Source organism: Lynx rufus, unplaced genomic scaffold (genome assembly GCF_022079265.1).
Source record: "Lynx rufus isolate CCGP_SWC_20201006 ecotype Redwood Valley unplaced genomic scaffold, mLynRuf1.p SCAF_10, whole genome shotgun sequence".
In the NCBI taxonomy this organism is placed as follows: domain Eukaryota; kingdom Metazoa; phylum Chordata; class Mammalia; order Carnivora; family Felidae; genus Lynx; species Lynx rufus.
Window position 1 is genome coordinate 60,130,157 of NW_025814824.1, and position 20,221 is coordinate 60,150,377.

At 48.8% G+C, this 20,221-nt stretch overlaps 1 protein-coding gene and 1 non-coding gene across 5 annotated transcripts in view; both read left to right on the forward strand.

Annotated features, from left to right (window-relative positions):
• TMOD1 (tropomodulin 1) overlaps positions 1-20,221 on the forward strand; it is an 85,641-nt gene that overhangs the window by 13,280 nt on the left and 52,140 nt on the right. For all 4 annotated transcript variants that reach the window (XM_047066585.1, XM_047066596.1, XM_047066593.1 and 1 more), the window contains exon 2: positions 7,881-8,046. In XM_047066585.1, coding sequence (XP_046922541.1) covers positions 7,927-8,046 — 120 coding nt within the window. In that variant the 5' untranslated portion in view covers positions 7,881-7,926. The remainder of the gene's footprint in view (positions 1-7,880; positions 8,047-20,221) is intronic.
• LOC124505255 (U6 spliceosomal RNA) lies at positions 10,495-10,605 on the forward strand. The gene has a single exon (XR_006960594.1). It is a non-coding gene; the product is annotated as a U6 spliceosomal RNA (small nuclear RNA).

The following is a 20,221-nucleotide window of genomic DNA, read 5'->3' on the forward strand; positions in this document are numbered from 1 at the left end:
ACTGCTTCCTCAGTGCAGGGAGAGGCCAGCTACTCTAGTAATGAGGGAGGGGATGCTTTGCTCTCTGAAGAGGCTGTGCCTCTAGGACTTAGCAGGGCTTCCAAGAGCGTGGAGGCCGGGAGAGGCTACTCCAGGCTGAGAGGACATCCCGGAGGCCTGAAATGTCAGGGGTGCCTGGGGTGAGTGGTCTGGCAGAGCCAGAAAGGGAAGGCCTGGGCTGGATCAAAAGCGGAGGAGGCCCACAGGCCACCAGCTCTCCCATGGCCTCGAACTCCAGGCCAGAGTTTGCTATCTGTCATCATAATGGGGGCTACTGAAGGTGGCTTTCAGCTCGGGAGCAGCATCACATCTGCTTTTCATAAAGATCATTTAGAGGCTGAGTGGGGTGTGGACGGGAAAGTAGGGGAACTGAGGCAGGGAGACAGGCTTGGGGGGCCGTGGTGATAGCATAGATTTAAAAAAGGCAAGCCCCATAGGAAGGGAGAGAGGGGACAGACAGGATGTGAGAGAGGTAGGCTTCTAGTCACAAAGGACAACTAGAGTATGACTCCAATTGGGTGAAGTACCTGGAGTAGTCACATTCCTCAGAAATAGGGTGGCGGCTGCCAGGGCCTGGGGTGGACCGGAGGGCAGAATGAGGAGTTTGTGCTTAATGGGGACAGTTTCAGTTCGGGAAGATGCGCGTGTTCTGGAGCTGGACGGTGGTGATGGTGCACAGTGTGGCTGTGCTTAACTGTTTACTTAAAATAGGTTAAAATGGTAACCTATTTACGGTTAACACGTTTTATGTTATGTGCATTTTATCACAATTTCAAAAAAAAATGTAATGTGTAAAAAATAAGAGAGGAGGGGCGCCTGGGTGGCGCAGTCGGTTAAGCGTCCAACTTCAGCCAGGTCACGATCTCGCGGTCCGTGAGTTCGAGCCCCGCGTCAGGCTCTGGGCTGATGGCTCAGAGCCTGGAGCCTGTTTCCGATTCTGTGTCTCCCTCTCTCTCTGCCCCTCCCCCGTTCATGCTCTGTCTCTCTCTGTCCCAAAAATAAATAAACGTTGAAAAAAAAATTAAAAAAAAAAAATAAGAGAGGAAAAGGGAGAGGCCAGCAGGCATGGGGACTTCCCAGAGTGAGGGGAGTGGGAAGGGAGTGTGCAGGCTGGCCCCCCACCGGCTGGCCTGGGTGACTGACAGGCTGCACAGGTGCAGGTGCGGTCCCCCAGGGGAGGAGAGGGTGGTGGTGGTGAGGCAGGGGGACTCCAGAAGTGCCTGGCAGGAGCCTGGGCTGCAGAGACTGGCTGAGAGTCATCAGCTTATCGCTGGTAACCGACCCCACACAGGAAAAGATGAGAAGCCCCAGGGGAAGCATGAGACGTGAGAAGAAGGCAGAACCCCCGGGATGGGTGGGCCGAGGAGAAGGCCTCATCAGGGAGACTGAGAAGCAGGGGCAGAAAGGAAGGAGGGAAACTGAGAGTAGAGTCTGAGCTCTTGCTCTTGTGGAACTACAAGAAGAAGGGTTCATTCAAGACTCCTGAGTGCAGTGAGGGGAGTGTGTGGGAGAGAGGGTGGTCCTCCAAAGGATTGTGGGAGGATCAGGGGGCGGGGGCGGGGGTCTCATGGGAATCCAGCATGAGCTACAGCAATCCAGGCCTGAGGGAGCCGGGCACTTTCGGGGACACGGCGTTCTCCACCTCTCTCTCAGCCCTGTGAATTCACCCTCCTCTGAGGACTCTTACTCCCCAAATGTCTCTTCCCTCATGGCCTCAGCTTCCATGTGCTCATGGTGGTGTCCTCTCCTCACCCGCAGCTTCCCCTGCCACCTGCCTCACTTTCTCCTTATGTCCCAGTTGAGTGCTGTTGCGGCTTGGATTGTATCCTCCCAAAACTCACACCTGTGAATAGGACATTATTTGGAAATAGGGTCTTTGCTGATGATCAAGTTGACATAAGGACATGAGGGCAGGTCCGAATCCAATATGATTGGTGTTCTCATATCAAGGGAACATGTGGACACAGACATGTACAGAACAGGGAGACCGTCCTCAAGGCTAGGAATGCCTGTGGCTCCCAGAGCTAGGGGAGAGACATGGAATGGATACTCCCACAGAGCCTTCAGAAGGAGCCATCCCTGCCAACACCTAGATTTTGAATTTTTAGCCTTCAGAACAGGGAGATAAACATTTCTGTTATTTAAGCCAGTTTGTGGTACTTTGTTAAGACAATGCCAGGAATTAATACAAATGACAGGAAATAAAAGCTCATTCACCCAACTCATCTTCTTCTTTTTTGTTCCAACCCACCTCATGGGTCATTGACTAGCCAATCAGTTTGTTGCCCTTGAGACAGGCACCCACTTTGTCCAATCAGCTGAGGTGAGGTGTCACATGATATAAAGCATGGCTGCCCCAGAGTGCCTCATGAAGGAGGGCAGTGGAATCAGCTCTCTCAAGAGGAACAGGGGACCTCTCAGGTGCTTGTGTCCCTGAGGCCAAGGGGAGAGAGAGGTGCAGGCTTCAGTGATGAGGGATAGTGGCTTAAAATCTCTTTGATCAAAGTGTCTTCCAAAAGAGAAGGACATGAAAAGATGGGGTGTGAAGACTCAACTTTGTAAATCACCCTTTCTTCACCCATCATCAAGATGTTCACTGTGGCTGGAACAAGAAGACGGTATAACTGGAAAATATTCCTCTGAACTTGAGGCCCCGCCCTCCTGACCTCAGGGAAGTGCAGTCCATAAATCAAGATCCTGCTCCAGCGCCTCTTTCCAGAGTTTTCCCACGGGGACGGATGCTGGAAAAGCCATTAGCAGAAGTGACTGGACCCACTTCCCATGAAAGATTTAAAAGTGCATTTGGTACTCCAGGAACTTCCCCGCCTCAGAGCTTTCATTTCTGACGCTTCCTGATGGATGGCCTCAGCCCTTGACCCACTATTTTTCTACTCTCCAACCTGCTTAGTTGTATTTCCTGGCACAGCTTGTAAAGTCTATTTTTTCATGTGGAGCAGTGGTTTAAGGCTTCTGCCGTTGAGAAGCAGGGTGGCCAGATGTGCTGCCAGAGTACTATGTACACTAGATTTGGAAGAATCAAGTTTTTCAATGTGTTTTAAGTTTATTGAGCTGCCCTTTTATTTTTCTCACTGACTCTTCCTGAGGATTCAATTTATAAAGCAGGTAACAGAGGTGCTTCAGGTGGGCCATTCTGGGGGCTTCATCACCCCCCTTCCTGCCGGCCCCTCCCCTCTTGGGTTCCCAGTCCTCTGAGACCTGGTCCCATCTTTCCGTTTTAAAGATGGGAAAACAAAGGATCCAAGAAGAGAAGGGACTTGCCCAAAGGCCCAAGGGCACTAGACCCAAACCCAGATGGGCTCATTCTCTACTAGCACACTTGCCGGGCACAGGGCTAGGCAATCGGGACATTAAGACAAATAAGACGTATGTCATTATCTTAGGGGAGTTACAGTCTGATGACAGTGCATGGGGGAGGAGGAGGGGGATGGGAAGGTGACCCCGGCAGGAGCGGCAGGGACAGCAGCAGCCTCATAATAATGACTAGTATGCTGAGCCTGCATTGACCACACAGCAGTCCCAGACTTTGCACCTTCTCTGCTTGTGTCCGCTTAATCCTCACACCCTGTGGAGTGAACGAGTACGGTTACCCTCTCACTGTACAGAGTGATGGTCAACTTTTTATTTTAGCAGCCGAATCCCTTCTTTAAGGGAAGTCTGATATGGAGCCCCAAATAAATCAGGCAAAACCAGGGTGAGCCCCCTCACTTAGCCTTTCCTACTTAACCCCCGGCAGGGGCCCTGGAGGAGCCTGAGCTCTCCCTGAACACAGTTTAAAGACCGCCCATCTGATCCAGTGTTTGGATGTCTCCAAGAGGGACAGGTTACCAGCAGAATTTCCCAGTCTGCAGTCCGCTTATGCTCATTTTACAGATGAGCAAACAGAGACCCAGAGGAAGGGAGGAAGGAACTCAGCAAGGGTCACCTGGGGATTTAGCGCCACAACTAGGACTGCAACCAGAGTCTTATGAATCTCAGCCCTTTGTCCATCAGTAATATCTCTTTTATTAGGAAATGGAGGCCTTTTATTAACAGCTAGAAATACCATCTCTTCCAGCCGTATTTTAAAGCGGAGCTTACAGTGGGCTCTGTGAACGTGGTTTTCCGCTCCCTCTTACCCTGCCCTTCCCCACCTCCAGCTCCCCACATCACTGACATTAGGAGGAGAATCTTGCTTTGAAGAAGCCATTTCTGGGAGCCAAGTAGGTGAGTGTGGCTTGAAGCTGACAGCTGCATGGTTTACCTTAGGAGTCCTCTGTTCCTCTCAGCTTATTTCATGTAATGCCTCATCACCCCGTAATATTCACAGGACACTTGACGTTAGAAAGGGCCTTTAAGTCCTCTGAAAAAGGATGTTGAATTCAACAGCACCTTGGAGTGTGCAAGTGGAACATCAACTTCCCTTCCCTGTGTGCACTAAGAGGGAGGCTCCTTCAGGAAAGTTAATGATTGCACCCTGCAGGGTGGCATCTCTGGAGGTGGCCTGCCACCCAACCCGTCGCCACCTACTTCTCTCTTCTGGCTCCTTCATGGCTCCTTTTCCTACTCTCCCTTGTCCTGACTCATCCCTTCTCCAGGCTCCATCCATGACTTTTTTCTAAGGATTATAGTGCATATCATCTAGGAAATGGGTCAGCTGGCAAACTGGGAAGCTCCCAGGGTCCCAAACTTGTCCCAGCTCATCCTGTCCCCAAGTCCCTTCTTGTGTGAGTCTGAGTGGCCCAGAGGTGAGGCTAGGGCTGTTACCCAAACTTTGTTTCATGGGATCCCAATCCCAGGAGCAGTTCCTCAGACACATGGTTTCATGGTCAAAGACCAGGAAAATTCTGCTTATAACCTGTTTCTCCTGGAGACACCCAATGTGTGGAAGCATACCAAAATTTCTGAGAAATCCTGTGGTCTCAAATCCTGTGGAACTTTGTATGACACAAAATCTGTTTGAGAGCCAAAAAAAAACGTGTTTTGCAGCTAGTTCAAAGGTGTCTCTGTGAGTTAGTTCTGGAAGCCTCTGAACCCTTCACTAGGGTCCCTTTCAGCCATAGATCCTCTCCTGGCTCCACTCAAGAAAAGCCAAATTAGGTTATTCTCTGAGAACATTCACGAAGGTTTTTTTTTTTTTTCCATCTATACCAGAGCATTGTCAGCTGCTTGTGCTTTCTTTGGAAGTAAATAGAAATGAATCAAGGGGGACCCATTTATGGTCTGAACATTGCATTGGGGTCTGGGCAAAGGAAGACATCAGGCTAATCCAATCCATTCTTAGAGGAAAGGATGGCATTGGGGTTTTCTGTATTTGGAAATCAAGTCCTTTCTTATCAGGCCAGCTGTCATATTTCTCCTACAAATATGCTCACATGTGTACAAACTTACATTAATAACACATCTCTCCTTTCTGAAATGGAGGCTTTATCTGTCAGCTTAGCGAACTTTGATTTTCATTTAAGTACACGAATTGTTCTTAGTTAACAACTATTCCAGCTTTCGATTGGTTCATTGGTTGTCTTTTCCTGGCTTTCATTTCTCTCTACCCTGGGAAATCCCATCAGTCATTTCATGGATGAGCCATGCTGTATGTGCGTGTGCGTGTGCGTGTGCGTGTGTGTGTGTGTGTGTGTGTGTGTGTTTGCGTAGGGGTCTAAAAACAAAAACTGCTGTGACAAAGGAGATACTGGTTGTATTTGTTTGCTGGGGCTACTGTAACAAAATCCCACAAACTGAGTGGCCTAAACAACACAAATTTGTTGTCTCAAATTTCTGGAGGCTAAAAATCCAAGATCCAGGTGTCAGCATGGTTGGTTCCTTCCAAGGCTGTGAGGGTCCATTGCAGACCTCTCCCTCCTCTTCTGGTGGTTCTCTGGCAGCCTTTGGCGTTCCTTGGTTCATTGGAAGCATCGCCCTGATCTCTCTCTTCACTTTCACATGGTGTTCTTCCTGCGTGTGTGTCCATCCAAATTTCCACTTTTCATAAGGACACCAGTCATGATGCATCGGGAGCTCACGCTTCTCTAGTATGACCTCATGTGAACTTAACTAATTATATCTGCAAGGACTCTATTTCCAAGTCACATCACATTCTTCCTTGCAGTGTGGTGCTGGCGTATGGACGTACTGGGGGCTAGAACTTCAACATATGAACTGGGGAGCACACGATTCAACCCATAACACCAATCCTGGACACAGTAGTATATTCCATTCTGCAGAGTCTAAGGAAGCCCCGAGCTCCTGCCTCACTTTTTAGCCCATCAGCTTCAGAAAAGAGGGTTAACGGCTCAGCTTACGTAGGACAGGTGAGAACAGGCTTGAACACAGAGATGCTAGCACCTTCTGCAGCAAGCTGACATTTTCCAAGAGGAGAAGAGCCTAGGGTCTCCTTAGGGCTGTCTGATGGGGTAAACAAAGGCAGGTAGAACTGGAATCGGGTTCATTTCAATAAAACAAAACAAAACATTCTGTTGTTTGTGTGGCCCTGACTTGGGCCTTGGGGAGAGAGGGGGATGCAGCAAACTGAGACCCTGCCCCTGGGGAAGCCACGGAAGATGGATGTGAGCTGAATGGAGAGGTACAGACCCAGCGCTAGGGCCATGATGAGCTTTGCTCAGTGAGGGGACACTGAGGCTTCACAGAGGAGGTGATATGGGAGCTAGGCTTGTCCTGTTATCAGTTTTAGCCAAGAGGGAGGACAGAGGGCTTAAGGCATATCAAGATACAAATGGTGGTTCTGGCACTTCCTGGTAGTGTGATTTGTGCGAGTCACTCAACCTCTCTGAGCTGTATGTCCTCATCTGTAAAACGGGGAGAACAGCAGATACCTAACCTCAGAGGTTAAATTAGAAAATTCTGGGGCGCCTGGGTGGCTCAGTCGGTTGGGCGGCCGACTTCGGCTCAGGTCATGATCTCACGGTCCGTGAGTTCGAGCCCCGTGTCAGGCTCTGTGCTGACAGCTCAGAGCCTGGAGCCTGTTTCAGATTCTGTGTCTCCCTCTCTCTGACCCTCCCCCGTTGATGCTCTGTCTCTCTCTGTCTCAAAAATAAATAAACGTTAAAAAAAATTAAAAAAACAAAAAAGAAAATTCTTGGGGCACCTGGGTGACTCAGTTGGTTGAGCCTCCGACTCCTGATTTCAGCTCAGATCATGATCTCAGGGTCTGGGGATCGAGCCCCATGTCAGGCTTAATGCTTCAGATTCTCTCTTTCTCCCCTCCTCTCTTCACCTCTCTCTCCCCTCCACTGCCCTTCTCCCCCACTCGCTCTCTCTCTAAAATAAAAAATTTTTAAAAAGAAAAAAAAATCCTTGCAAAGTGCTTAATGTAGGGCTTGGATATGGCAGTAAAAGTTAACTGTTATTGCTGGCTGCTTTTTGTGAGGATCGATTGAGATGTTACAGGTGAAGGACCCGCATGCAGCAGGTGTTGAGTTGATACCCCTTCCCTTACACAATCAGCTTTGGCAGAGCTTCCAGCATTCATGTTTTCCATCAGGGTGTGAGGTGAAGGGTGGGGGGTTGTACAGAAAGTATTTGAGCTGCTTGAAGAAGAGTTGAGTTTTCAGGCACTCATAAGCCATTTCCAATCACCTATTTATTCGGAATTAATGGCCGGGCCAATGCAAACAGTTACAATTTATTCATTCACATGCCATCAGGGTTTTTACCTTGCACAGTTTTATTGGAGAATTAATCCAACTTAGTGCAGCATTCCACTCTACTAGTTATCATCCTGATGATTCATAGAACATGCCCAGCCACCGTATAAATGACAAGCATTGATTTGGTCTGAGAGAGAAAATCCAAGAATGATCTTCCTAAGATTTTTCTCTTTCTGACAGGTCATAGATCTCAGAAACTCAGAAGACAAGCACACATTCTCTTACAATGTCATACAGAAGAGAACTAGAGAAATACCGTGACCTGGATGAAGATGAAATCCTCAGAGCCCTAACAGAGGAAGAACTCAGGACCCTGGAAAATGAGCTGGATGAGCTGGACCCTGATGTGAGTAGGCACTAAAGGGGACAGTCATCGCAGGTACAGGGGCAGCAAACTTTACCACCTGGTGGGGAGGGACAGGTGCAGACTTCTTATAGCTACCACTTCCTGTTTCCTTTGATGTCAATGACACTGGAATAACACTGCCCTTGCAGGGGTGTGTGTGTGTGTGTGTGTGTGTGTGTGTGTGTGTGTGTGTGTGTTGGTTAGGGTTTTCTAGAGCGACAGCATCAATAGGATGTATATTCATATAGGAAGAGATTTATTACGAGGAATCGGCTCACACAATTACGGAGGCTGACAAGTCCCGCTGGAAGTCCAGGAGGGCTGGCAATGTGGTTCCAGCCTGGGTCCAAAGGCCTGGAGAACCAGCAGAGCTGATGGTATAGTTTCAGTCTGAAGGCCGGCAGGCTCAAGACCCATCAGGAAGAGCCCACGTTTGAGTTTGAGTCTGCAGGCAGGAGAAAAATCAATTACCCAGCTCGACACAGGAAATTCCCTCCTGTTCCTGGGAGGGTCAGGGTTTTTTTTGTTCCATTTAGAACTTCAACTGATTGGATGGGGCCCACCCAAATTAGGGAAGGCAATCTGTTTTACTCAAGTTTACTAATTCAAATGTTACTGTCATATAGAAACATCCTTACATACATACCCAGGAAAATGTTTAACCAAATATGTGGGCACCCCGTTGCCCTGTCAAGTTGACACATAAAATTAACTATCACAGTCTACTCTTTGCAACTCCATACACCTCTCCTTAAGTAGTACTTCTCTCCTTATAAAGATAGTAACAAGGTCATAATTCTGCCTAACATGATACAACTAATTATTCCATGTACAACCTCCTAGAAGAGGAGCTAAAGTCTTTGAGTGATTCCATCCTTGACATCCCACAAGTTAAGTACTATGGTATAAAAATAACAATACTTAAAATATGACAATATAAAATCAATACCTCTTATGTTACACTGTAAGAGAATAAGAGAGGGAAAAAAACCAAAGATATTTGCTTAACACATGCACGTTCAAAGCAAAATAAGGAGGAAACACTCGTGACAATTTTAGTTCTTGTTTCTCTAACTGGTCACATGGTTGTAGCTGGTATTTATAACTACCTTCTTCCACTCCCCCTTCTGTATTCCCTCTGCCTTTAGCAAGCACCTAGTTGGGCATGATTCTCTGCCTGGTTGGATGACTCAAACCTTCATTCCTGAAGGGTCTGGACCGTTAGCGGCCTTGCTTGGATTGGGTTGTTGTAGTTTTCCATTGACTTCAATCACAGGACGTGGTAACAGTAAGAAGGCCCTAAGTAATCTCTGTATTGCAGACAAACGCTTCCTTACCTCCTCTGTGGGGCAGTAGTCCAGTTCCCCCCTGCTAATCAACATCAGTCACCCCAGCCAGTACAGAAACTCCTTCTCCACTTATTGATTCAGTGGCATGAGGAGCCCAGAGTGGCCGGGGGGCAGACTTAACTTCCAGTCCAATGACATCATTATTGTGTCTCCTGGTGGAAGCATTCCTCCCTTTGGAACTAAGGCCTCTAGGCCAGAGGAGCACAGGGTCACAGGAACAGGAAGAAAAAGTTTTGCCAGTGGGTCACCAGCGGTAATAGTAAGGGGTGTCACTGCCATTTCTACCCTTGATTCCTGGACCCGTGAATCCTGGCTAGGGGAGAAACAGCACCATATAATTGGACGCTGTTTCAAACCAGATACAATCTTCTGGAGAACCTTGCCCCAGCCCTACAAGGTAGTGCTACCTGGTTGGCACTGTAATGAAGTCTGCAAAAGCCAATTCCACCATTCTATCCAGCTGGTTGTGTTAGGGTAGTAGGAAACATGTGTCATGGAATGAGTTAACAGAGAAATCAAGTACTAGAAGAGCCCCTTTCACTTGTGGAATATGTTTTTATCACTGCATTTCATGCTTGGCACATTTAAGGAGTGTGTTTAATGCTCAGAATTTGCCTCTGCAGTCAGGATGACAGTAGCAAGCGGCAGGAGGCTCCCTGATCAAGCTTGTGGTTTGGCCAGTCACCTCGAAGCCACGAGCAGGGCAGAGAAAGGGATTCCCAGGTGGCCTACTAGACAGGGGCCTTCGTTCTCTATTTACCCCCAAGTACCCAGGTCAATGTTCAGCCCAGAGAAAGTAGATAATGAATAGTATTGAATTAACTGAATTTTCCATGTTACATATTTATATATATTTTTAACTAAAAATTTCAGGGGTGCCTGGGTGGCTCAGTCGGTTAAACCTCTGACTCTTGGTCTTGGCTCACGTCATGATCTCATGGTTTGTGAGATTGAGCCCCACATCGGACTCTGTACTGACAGCCCAGACTCTGCTTGGGATTCTCTCTCCCTCTCTCTCTGTGCCTGTCCCTTGCTTGTGATCTCTCTCTCTCTCTCTCTCTCTCAGTAAATAAACATCAAGAAAAAATGGAACATTTCAGTGCTTGCTTCAGCAGCACATATATGTACTAACACTGGAATAACCCAGAGAAGATTAGCATGGCCCCTGAGTAAGGATGACACACACATTTGTAAAACATTCTGTATTAAAAAAAAAAAAATAGTGGAATGTTTCACACCTTTTTTTTTTTAAACCTGTCATTGTCCAACTGTGGTTTACCAGTGATCCATAAAGAAAAGAACACTACTATACCATTTCACTAGCCCTCAAGTAATCACAGCTAGTGTAGGGGGAGTGTAGGTTAGCAGGAGAAACACAAGAGGTTAGATGTCGCAGTTCCAGCCCTGGCCCTGGCTCTTTCTCTCCGTGTGACCTTGGGCTAGTTGCTGTCCTTCCCTAGGCCTCAGTGTCCCCCAGCCATGAAATGATGGAGTTGGTTGTTCCCTTCAGGGCTAAGCTGCCCTGAGCTTATAACCTCGTCTTATCTCCAGATTCAATTAAATGTCATATTTCTAGAAAACCCAGATTCCTACTCTAGGGTCCCTGGGTCCCAGGCCCCATAGAATGACAGATCTCTCTTGCTATTCATGACTTCCCCTTGTGCAGCCACGGACGGTTCCTCTGATGACACTGCTCTAGGGGACTGGGAGGAAGTGTTGGTGCGAGAGGCTTAGGTCTCCTCTTCCCTCCCCTGCACCCCCGCTCCCCAGAAGCCTGGGCTTTGGGAGAAACGAGTGCTCTAGGCAAGGAATAAGCAAGCTTCCAGCTCTATTGCTGTGAGATTATTCTGTTGTAATTTGATCCGAGACCACTGTCACATAGGATTATATGAATGAACAGCTTTAAAAAGTGAGAACAAAAGGAGGGTGTAGCTACTTTCGTCAACTCAGTAAACATGGCTTAGTTACCTGTCAGGTGCCAGGCCCTGTGCTGGCCACCACCACGGGAGCCTGGCAGGGACTCTGCCCTTCAGTGCCCAGCCCACTCAGGCTGGGAGTGCAGGCATGATACACATGTCCTAAATGGACCCAGACAGGGAGCTCAGGGAAAGGACTGGTTCTTACTGGCGGAAGGCTCCGCAGAGCAGATGATTGATGCACTGGGCCCTGGGGTTTTTCTGAGTCAAGAATAAAAACAAAGAATTTTAGGCCAATTGGAAGCCATGAGCAAAGTCTCATGTGCAGAAGGTAATTGGGGATGGTAACTAGAATCTCAGTGCAGTTTGTGTGGGGGGTTAGATGAACTTGGAAGGAGGTTTAGGCTGGATAATGGTGGAGGGAGGGGGATTGCAGGGCCAGCCAAAGAGTTTTGACTTTTCTCCGTAGGCCTGAGGAATCTTTGAGGGGCAGTGACTTGGTGAGCTTGCTGGTTCCAGGAGCTCTGAGAACCAATGACCAGAGCAGGTGCCAGTGAGATGGGGGAAAGGTGGAAGGCCCAGCAGGTGGTGGGAGAGTTCCTTTCTGAAGATAAGGAAGGGCTCTGCCCTTCTCTGCAACTTCCCACCGTGTTGTAGAATGTTTCTGTTCCTGGGGCAGAGAAGTGCAGGCTCCCAGAGGCCCCGCAAGGCCTGCTGCCTCCGGCCTCCTCTGGCTGTTGGAGTTGCTCCGAGCCCCCGGGTGGAGATGGGGTTAGATGAGGCTGTGTCTGCAAGTCAGGTAGGTGATGCCAAGGGTCGGAGCCAAGCATCAGACCCGAGCAGGGGAGGGGGTGGGTAGAAGAGCCCTTTCAGAACTGGGGGCGTGGGCCCTAAGGTCTGCTTGAGCCCCAGCTGGGAGCTCTGTTTCATCTCTAACCTGGCAAAGAGTTCTGCCAGTCACCCCACCCAAATTCAAAGTCTTTGGCCTCAGCAGCAAATCCCCAGAGCCCCTGTGCTTCTCACACAGCCAGCTTCCCCCAGCCCTCCGCCTAGAAGGTCAACAAGAAGGTAGGTGCCCCCTGGAGGGATGGAGAGCCCGGGACCCAGAAAGCTAACTTACCCAGGTCATGGGACCAGGGCGTGGAGACTCAGATTCCAGGCAGGCTTCAGGTGCTCACACAACTTCCACTCTGGCAGGAGGAAAGTAAATGCGCATTTGGATTTGGAGGAGGGTTGAGCAATCAGAGACCTGTGATTCTCATACCATTGTGGTTTCAAAATGGACATTTTCAAAGACCCCTTTCTCTCTAAGTTCAAGGCCAAGGAAAGAGAAGTCAGAAAGAGGATAGGAGGTAATGGAGGCCAGTGGGTTTTTTTGTCCCAGCCACACAATTGGCCCCTTCATGGAGATGTCTCTGTTACCTGATTTGCAAGTCAGTGTGTGACTTTTGAAAAGATCTAGTGGGCCTCCCTACTTTCTGAGAGTGCAAACATTCCAGCTCAGTTTCACCCACCCTTGGCCCGAGTTCTGAGGTCAGCATGGGGAGAGGCCAAAGGTATGCAGACCAGGAGAGGCCTCGGAGCCAGGCACCTGGGAGGGGCACAGGGACCAGGAGAGTCCATGTCCCCAGCTTTCAGAGCAGGAACTGACTGAGAGAGGGGAAGGAGGTTGCTCTAGGTCACATGTCCAACAGAACCAGACGAGGCCCCGGGTCCACTGCCCTGTCTGTTGCACGCTCTATGGCTTGCGTTTTCATTTCTGTTTAACACATGCTTGTATGGCAATTTCTGCGCACAGGCAGCATTCTGGGCACTTTGAAAATATTAATTCATCCAACCATCATCATAATCCTGTGATGCAGGCAGGCATTTTCCAGATCAGAAAACTGAGAGGTGAAGTAAATCGCCTAAGGTCCCACATCTAGGCAGTGGATGAGCCGTGACATGGTTCTGAGAGCCCCTGTGAAGCTTCATGGGTGTCTCAGGAAGATAGTTTGAGCCACAGATGTGCTCTGGTTTTGCAACTGGGGAGAGTGCTGTATGGCAGACCATCCTCCTTTCTTCCTGGATGCAACCTGCAGTGCGGTCCAGGTTCAGTCCTGGCTCTGCTCCCAACTCAGGCAGGCGCTTTCCCTTCCAGGGCTCAGTTTCCCTATCTGTGAAAGGGATGCAGTCAGCCTAGGTGCCTTCAGACATCCCCTCCGGCTCTAACCAGCTATGATTTTATGAGCTATTGCTGGCAATCTTGTTACCTGAATTCAGCTGACGCTTCAGAGGGTTAGGTTTTCAGTGATGCAATTGTTAAGCCCCGGTGTCACGTGACAGGGTAGAGTACTCGGAGTTGGAAGGCAGCTTTGTTTGCAGCAGAGGGTTCCAAGCTTGTGCGCATGAAAAAAAGAAGAAAAAAAAAAGTCCCTGAAACTTTCTATCTCTCACTCTGCGGCCTGGAAAAACTCGAGCTTATCATGAGATTGCTGCACTCGGACTCCCGCGGGAGAGGAATGCTCCTTGTGCTAAAAGTATCCACTGTTGACTGATTCCCCAAGAGGATCTGCCCTTTCTCTCTCTCTCTGGAGTTAAGTGGATGCTGCTCTGAGGCCGAGCCAACTCCTTGGTTCAGATCGCCTTTGCGCCAGGCAGTGGGGAAAATGGGCAACACACAGAAACATTCAAGAATGACAGGTCACACTGTGACTTGTGCCAGGACCAGTGTGCAAGCTCTTATGGGATCAATAGATGGCTAACATTTCCTGGTTGTGCCACGGGCAGAGCTTTGCATAGCTGATCTCCTTCATTCCTCTGAGAGGATCCGTCATGGGCATCATTTTAAAGATGGGGAAACTGAGGCCCAGAGAGATGAAATAATCTGCCCAGGATGCAACACAGATAGTGCTGGGATTCCAGCCCACAGTCCTGAGCCATTAGCCTGTGCTGTTGACCACAGCCTCCTAGGAGCACATGTGGGATGGGGCCGCCCAGGGGGTAGGGGGGGAGTTGCCAGCAGGTTGTTTTTTTCCAATACGATTTCCTTTGAAGTTGTGTTAGTTTCTCCATCAATACTAATCTTTAAAAAAAGAAAGAAAAATACCATCAAGGTAAAGAGTTTATTTGTAAATATTGCTTGATAATGAAGCTTTGGGGAAAAGGAAGACTTTTTCTTAAGTGTCTCAGTAAAAGGATTAAAATATTAGCAAGAGGGAAGTTGGTAGAGATAATCCCAACCTTATAAAGAAATCGAGTTCTATGAGTTGGTTTTGAAGTCAGCCATCGGGACTCCATGGCACATTATAGCCACAGAAACAACAGTGGAAAACTACAGTCCCCCTGCAGGGCCCGAAATAATAATAGTAATGATAATGGTAATAATAGCTATTTTCTCTGTTGAGGCGAGATCGTCTTTACGTGCCAGGCACTGTGCTGAGTGTTTTATGGGCATCATCTCATAAAATTGCTACAAGGATCCTGTGAGATTGGTCCTTCAAGGTTGGGGTTGAAACCATCCTACGAAGAGAAATAGATGCCCAGAATCACACAACTGGTAGGCTACAGGCCAAGTTCAGGCAGACCTCTTTCTCTTAGTCCACAATATGCATCAAGAGCTCTGAGAACAAGGGGCCATGAACTGCAGGAAGAAGTGATGAAAGAGAAAACTTCGAACTGCGGAATCTCAGAGCTGGAAGGACCCTTAGAAACCCTCTAACCCTCCCTCCCCCGCCCCTTGCATAAAGGTACATGATGCAGGGAAAGAAACCCACATTTATGGCGTCCCTCCCGGACACATGTCATTCATTCACTTGGTGCTTTATGCATTTCATTGACTCCTCATACCAACCCTATGAGGTAAGTGGTAATATTGACATTTTAATGATGAAAAAACAACAACAAAACCCCTGAAGCCCAAAGAGGACAGAGGTCTTATTCAAGGTCACACAGCAAGTCAGCCACAGACCTAGGATGAGAACTTGGGACTTCCTGTCACATCACTGTACTTCCCATCAGACTCCACAAAATCATAAAATCCTCCCTACTTATGCCCCAAATGGTACCCAGTAAGCCAGAGGACACTCTTGGCCATGCAGGAAGCAGCCAAGTTTGGTCCACAGGGCTATGGTTCTCCCTTGTAACACAAACCAGCAGAATTGCAAGCCCAGGACAGAAGTAAACAGTTGAAATGGAAAGAAATAAATCTCTGCTCTAAAAATAGGCACACATCCTTAGAAACACTGCCGGCCATGCACAGAACCAAGGATGGGCCTGGCAAGGGGAGGGGGAGTGAGGCCAGGTGTCAGTGTGTCCCCACCCTAAGCTCTGTCTTCTGGCCCCATGACTAGCTCCCCACACCCCTCTCTAGCCTCTCCGAAGAGCCCTCCTCTCTCCTTGGTCCCTCTTCTCCTGCTTCTTTGCTAGGAGACCTGGTGGTCCTGAAGCCCTTCACTCCTCAGTTCAAAACCCTCCCATTTCTCCCAACCCCCCCCTGCCCTCCCACCAAGCCCCCAGCACTGCACCTGCCCCACACTGAGGACACTGAGCAGTTTTCTTTTGACATTTTTAATGGGAAACATTCAAAACCCATAGGAAGGTACAGACAATACCTATGCTCCCATCATCTGCTTTTAACAAAAGTAAAAATTTTACCTTATTTTATTCAGATCACCCTTAAAAAGAAAAAAATCACAGTAGCTAAAGTTTAAACCCTGCCTTCTAGTCTCTTCCCCATCTCTCCCACTCTGTGAACACTGTCTGCTTGAGAGGCAGCAAACCAAGCACCCACAACATCAGATAGGTAATAGACATGAAGGGAGGGAGATACACCAATTTCTTGAGGCACATGGTTCATCTTTACTTTTTCCATCCTGGTTCATCTTTTACTTTTCCGCTCTTATTTTTAATGTTTATTTATTTATTTTTGAGAGAGAAAGAGCAAGCAGGCTAGGGGCAGAGAGAGAGAGAGAGAGAGAGAGAATCCCAAGCCGCTCTGTGCTATCAGCACAGAACCCAATGTGGGACTCAATTTCAAGAGCTGCACAACCATGATCTAAGCCGAAATCAAGAGTCGCACACTTAACTGACTGAGCCACCTAGGCGCCCCCACTTTTCCACTCTTGAAAGAGATGTGGACAGAAGAAAGTTTTCACTTGCCACTTAACCTTCCAGGAAGATAAGTAACAACACAGTCAGTGATGAATGGTAACTGATTCTTGACCTGTGTCAGTGACAGTAGGGGGTAGTGGGGACAGAAGCAAACAGGACATTTTGTGTTTGACTAAAGGGCACTTGCCATTCAGCTCCACCAGTTGTTGCCAATGTGGAAGGGAAAGCCCAATATGGCCAGATCATTTAATTTTTCAAGAAATGGTGGATATCTGAATTTTTACGTGCAAGTTCCCTCTTTTTAAAATGTTGATACCACATTTAAATGCACAGACCAAACCAGCCCAAGTTTTGGCATTTGTTTGGACTATAGGCCTCCTAGTTTGCAACTCAGGCTCTGTTTCATATGACAGGCTTTTGTTTCTGTTTATACACACACACACACACATACACACACACACACACACACACACACACACACACACACACACACACAAATATATATATAAATATGGTTAGATATACGAAAAGCACCTAACCCAGTACCTGGCACATAGTACTTGCTTGACAAATGTTTGTCAAAACTGAACATATGATTTGCCCACTAGAATCTAGGTTTCCTAAATTTGAAGCCACATTGTACCACCAGATATAGGGCAGCCAGATATAGATGTGTAAGTTGTGCATTGCAGGAGACGTTGTTCACATAAACCAGAAAGCAGATAATGTCCTTGGAGTTGTGCAGTGCACAACTTGCACAATCAAATGCAGATATCCTGAGTGTCCCCATAATGTGGTACCTGTTCGGTTGAATGGAAATGAACAATTATGCCCTATGATGATAAAACTCCCTGGCAATAAGCTCTATCTGTATGGAGTTCACACCTGTATTCTGCAGTATGACGCTAATAGGGCTTTTGAACTTCATTTTGGAGAAGGAGGACCCAAAGCCAGAGAGCACCAGCACACTTCTTGTGGCCTCACAGCCCTGGGATGAGAACCTAGGTTGTCAGGTAGGATGCAGTTTGGCTACGAGTATAAGAGACTCAAAATAACACTACTTGAGCAGTGGTTTATTCACCCCTCAAGTACAAGTCCAGAAGTGGGCAGTTTAGGGCTGGTATGGAGCTCAGCTCCCCAAACTTCCCAGCGTCCCAGATTCCATCCAGCTCGTCTCTGGCCATCCCTGGGGTGTAGTCTTCATCCTCACGGTCCGGGGTGGCGGCCGTGATAGCTGCACTCAAGGCATCGGAATAGAGAGAAGGGGGAGAAAAAGGAAAGGAGAAAAGCCATTATGTAAGTGCCTTTTAAGGAAGGTTACTGGAAATCACCATTAGACCCTTCTCATGGACCAGGGCTGAGTTCTGTGGATCAGCCTACCTGCAAGGGGGCCTGGGAAAAGTCGTCTTTAATCCGAGTGGCTTTCTGCTCAGCTGTAGGAGTAGAGTGCTTTTATTACCAAAGAAGGGGAGACATGATATCGGGTACTGTTTGGAGTCTGTCACTGTGAGTTTGCCAGTTTGATGGCCTAATGCCCTGCTCTGCCTAAGGCTCTGAGGCAGAGTGAGAAAGGTTGGCAGGAAATTGGGGCGCCTGGGTGGCTCAGTCGGTTGAGCATCCGACTTCAGCTCAGGTCATGATCTCGCAGCTTGTGAGTTTGAGCCCCACGTCTGGCTCTGTGCTGACAGCTCAGAGCCTGGAGCCTGTTTTAGATTCTGTGTCTCCCTCTCTCTCTGTCCCAACCCACTCACATTCTGTCTCTGTCTCTCTCAAAAATAAATAAACATTTAAAAAAAAAAGTTGGCAGGAAATTAACCAAATCCAGGCCCTTAAAGAAAACATCACAAAAAGGGCAGTTTGGCATTTCCCAAAATCCCCGTCAGTGGGTGAACCCCATCCTGGACACCCCCACCCTAGCACCTCTCATGTATCCCCCTACCCCCAACCTGCTTGGGGCAGCAGGTGTGATGTTGACCCGAAGGGTGTATGGGCGATACCATCGTTCCCAAGCTGGAGCAGAGTGTTGTATGACTCTGGACTATTCAGAGTACATTTTCTTAGCGCACAGTGCTTGGTGTTGGGGATGCAGAGAGGACAAATATACATCGCAGCTGGCCCCTGAGGGGCACTCTGTCTCCCCAGGGAGAGAGCCAGCATAGATGTGCTCCAAGACAGAATACGATGAGCATTGCATAAGCACTGGCAGGAAGCCTAGGAGAGTTTGGACAGAGAATTACCGGATCGATGTGGGGAGCACTGCAAAGGCCGAGCAGGGTGCCCGAGGGAAGGGCTTTAAAAGACAAATTCAGGGGTGTAGGTGGAGGGGAATGCCAGGCAGAGGGCACAGCCTGAGCACAGGCATGGTGATGTGAGAGCAGGGCGCGGCCGTGGAATGTGGAGCAGCCCGGAGAGGCTGGAACAGGGAACACTTGAGGACAGGAGTGTGTTGGGGTCAAATCATGAGAAGTTCTCTGTACCTGGCTGATGAATGTGTTGGTGATTCTGGAGGCTAGTGGAGACACTGAGCATTTGTGAGAGTACTGAGGGATGACACAGACGTTGATGTTGGGGGGGGGGTCTGTCTGGCTGGTGGGAGGGGAAAGGAGAGGGAGAGGCATGAGGCAGGGAAGCCAGCCAGGAGGCAGCTCTGATGGTCCCACTTGGACGCATGACAGCTTGATGGAGGATGGTCTGCACAGGATGCAGACACTTCAGAATGCTGCAGCTTCAGACTCACCCAGACTCCTTCCCCTAGCAGGCCACGCCCCCTCGTCCCGCCACACCCTCGTCTGTAATGTGCTTTCTGTCCCCTGTAAGACCCTCTCCTCTGTCCTCCTCACCTGGCTTTTTCCTGCCTGGTCCACTGGGACTCACTGAGCTCAGGAACCACCTCCTCCAAGAAGCTGAGTACAATTGCTCACACATGGACATGTGTCTCCCCTCTAGCTATGGGCCCTGGTGGAGCAGAGTCACGCATTCATTGTCTCAGGATGCCCAGGGCCCAGCACAGCAGGGAACGTGGAAGATTTTTCTTGAATGTGAGGCAGAAAAGGAGGATCAGAACATGGGGGAAGGGAAGGTTTGGCCCACCTTGTGCCATGAACACCAGAGTGAGGTATGTGTGCTGTTAGGACCAATAAGCCCCACCACAAATGGACTTGGCCACAAACGTGCCTTTGAATGTCAGCACTAATGCCCTAAAAAGTTAACTGGGGGAAGTAGCAACTATTGGGTTTCACCGGTCCCGTAGCAAGGTCAAGGCAGCGGAGCCAAAGGCCTGGATCTTTCTGGAGAGCAAGAGAAGGGGGGAAGATGCCCAGAGTGTGTTGGGGTGGGAATATGTTCAAAGAGGGGGGGCACTTAAAGGTTTGGACCCTGCCTGTCCCTCTGTGCCTGGGATATGAGTGGTGTGGCACCCTCCTACACTCTCAGGTTAAGTCCTCCCCCCGCCCCCCCCCCCCCACCAGACAAGAGAGCTCTGTTGAAGCCCCACTGAATGATTTCTAGTGGGATCTAGAAGTCACTGGTCAGGAATGCAGAGGCAGAGTGCTCTATATCATCCAGGCCCTGAGGAGCTAGAGGGCCTCATTTTATACAAGAGGAAACATACCTGGGAGATAACTGGAAAATAAAAGTCCTCAAATCCAGTTAAAAAGATATTCTGTGGCCAGATACCTTCTAATTGGGTGACTGGCCTATAAAATGTTGGTCTTGCAGATGTGGTGGAAGGGGAGGGAGAGGGGCCATCTAGGACAGGGTTAGGTCGTTTAAAATGGGGTGGAGGAGAGAAGTCAGTAGGCATTTTGCAAAGTTCAGCCT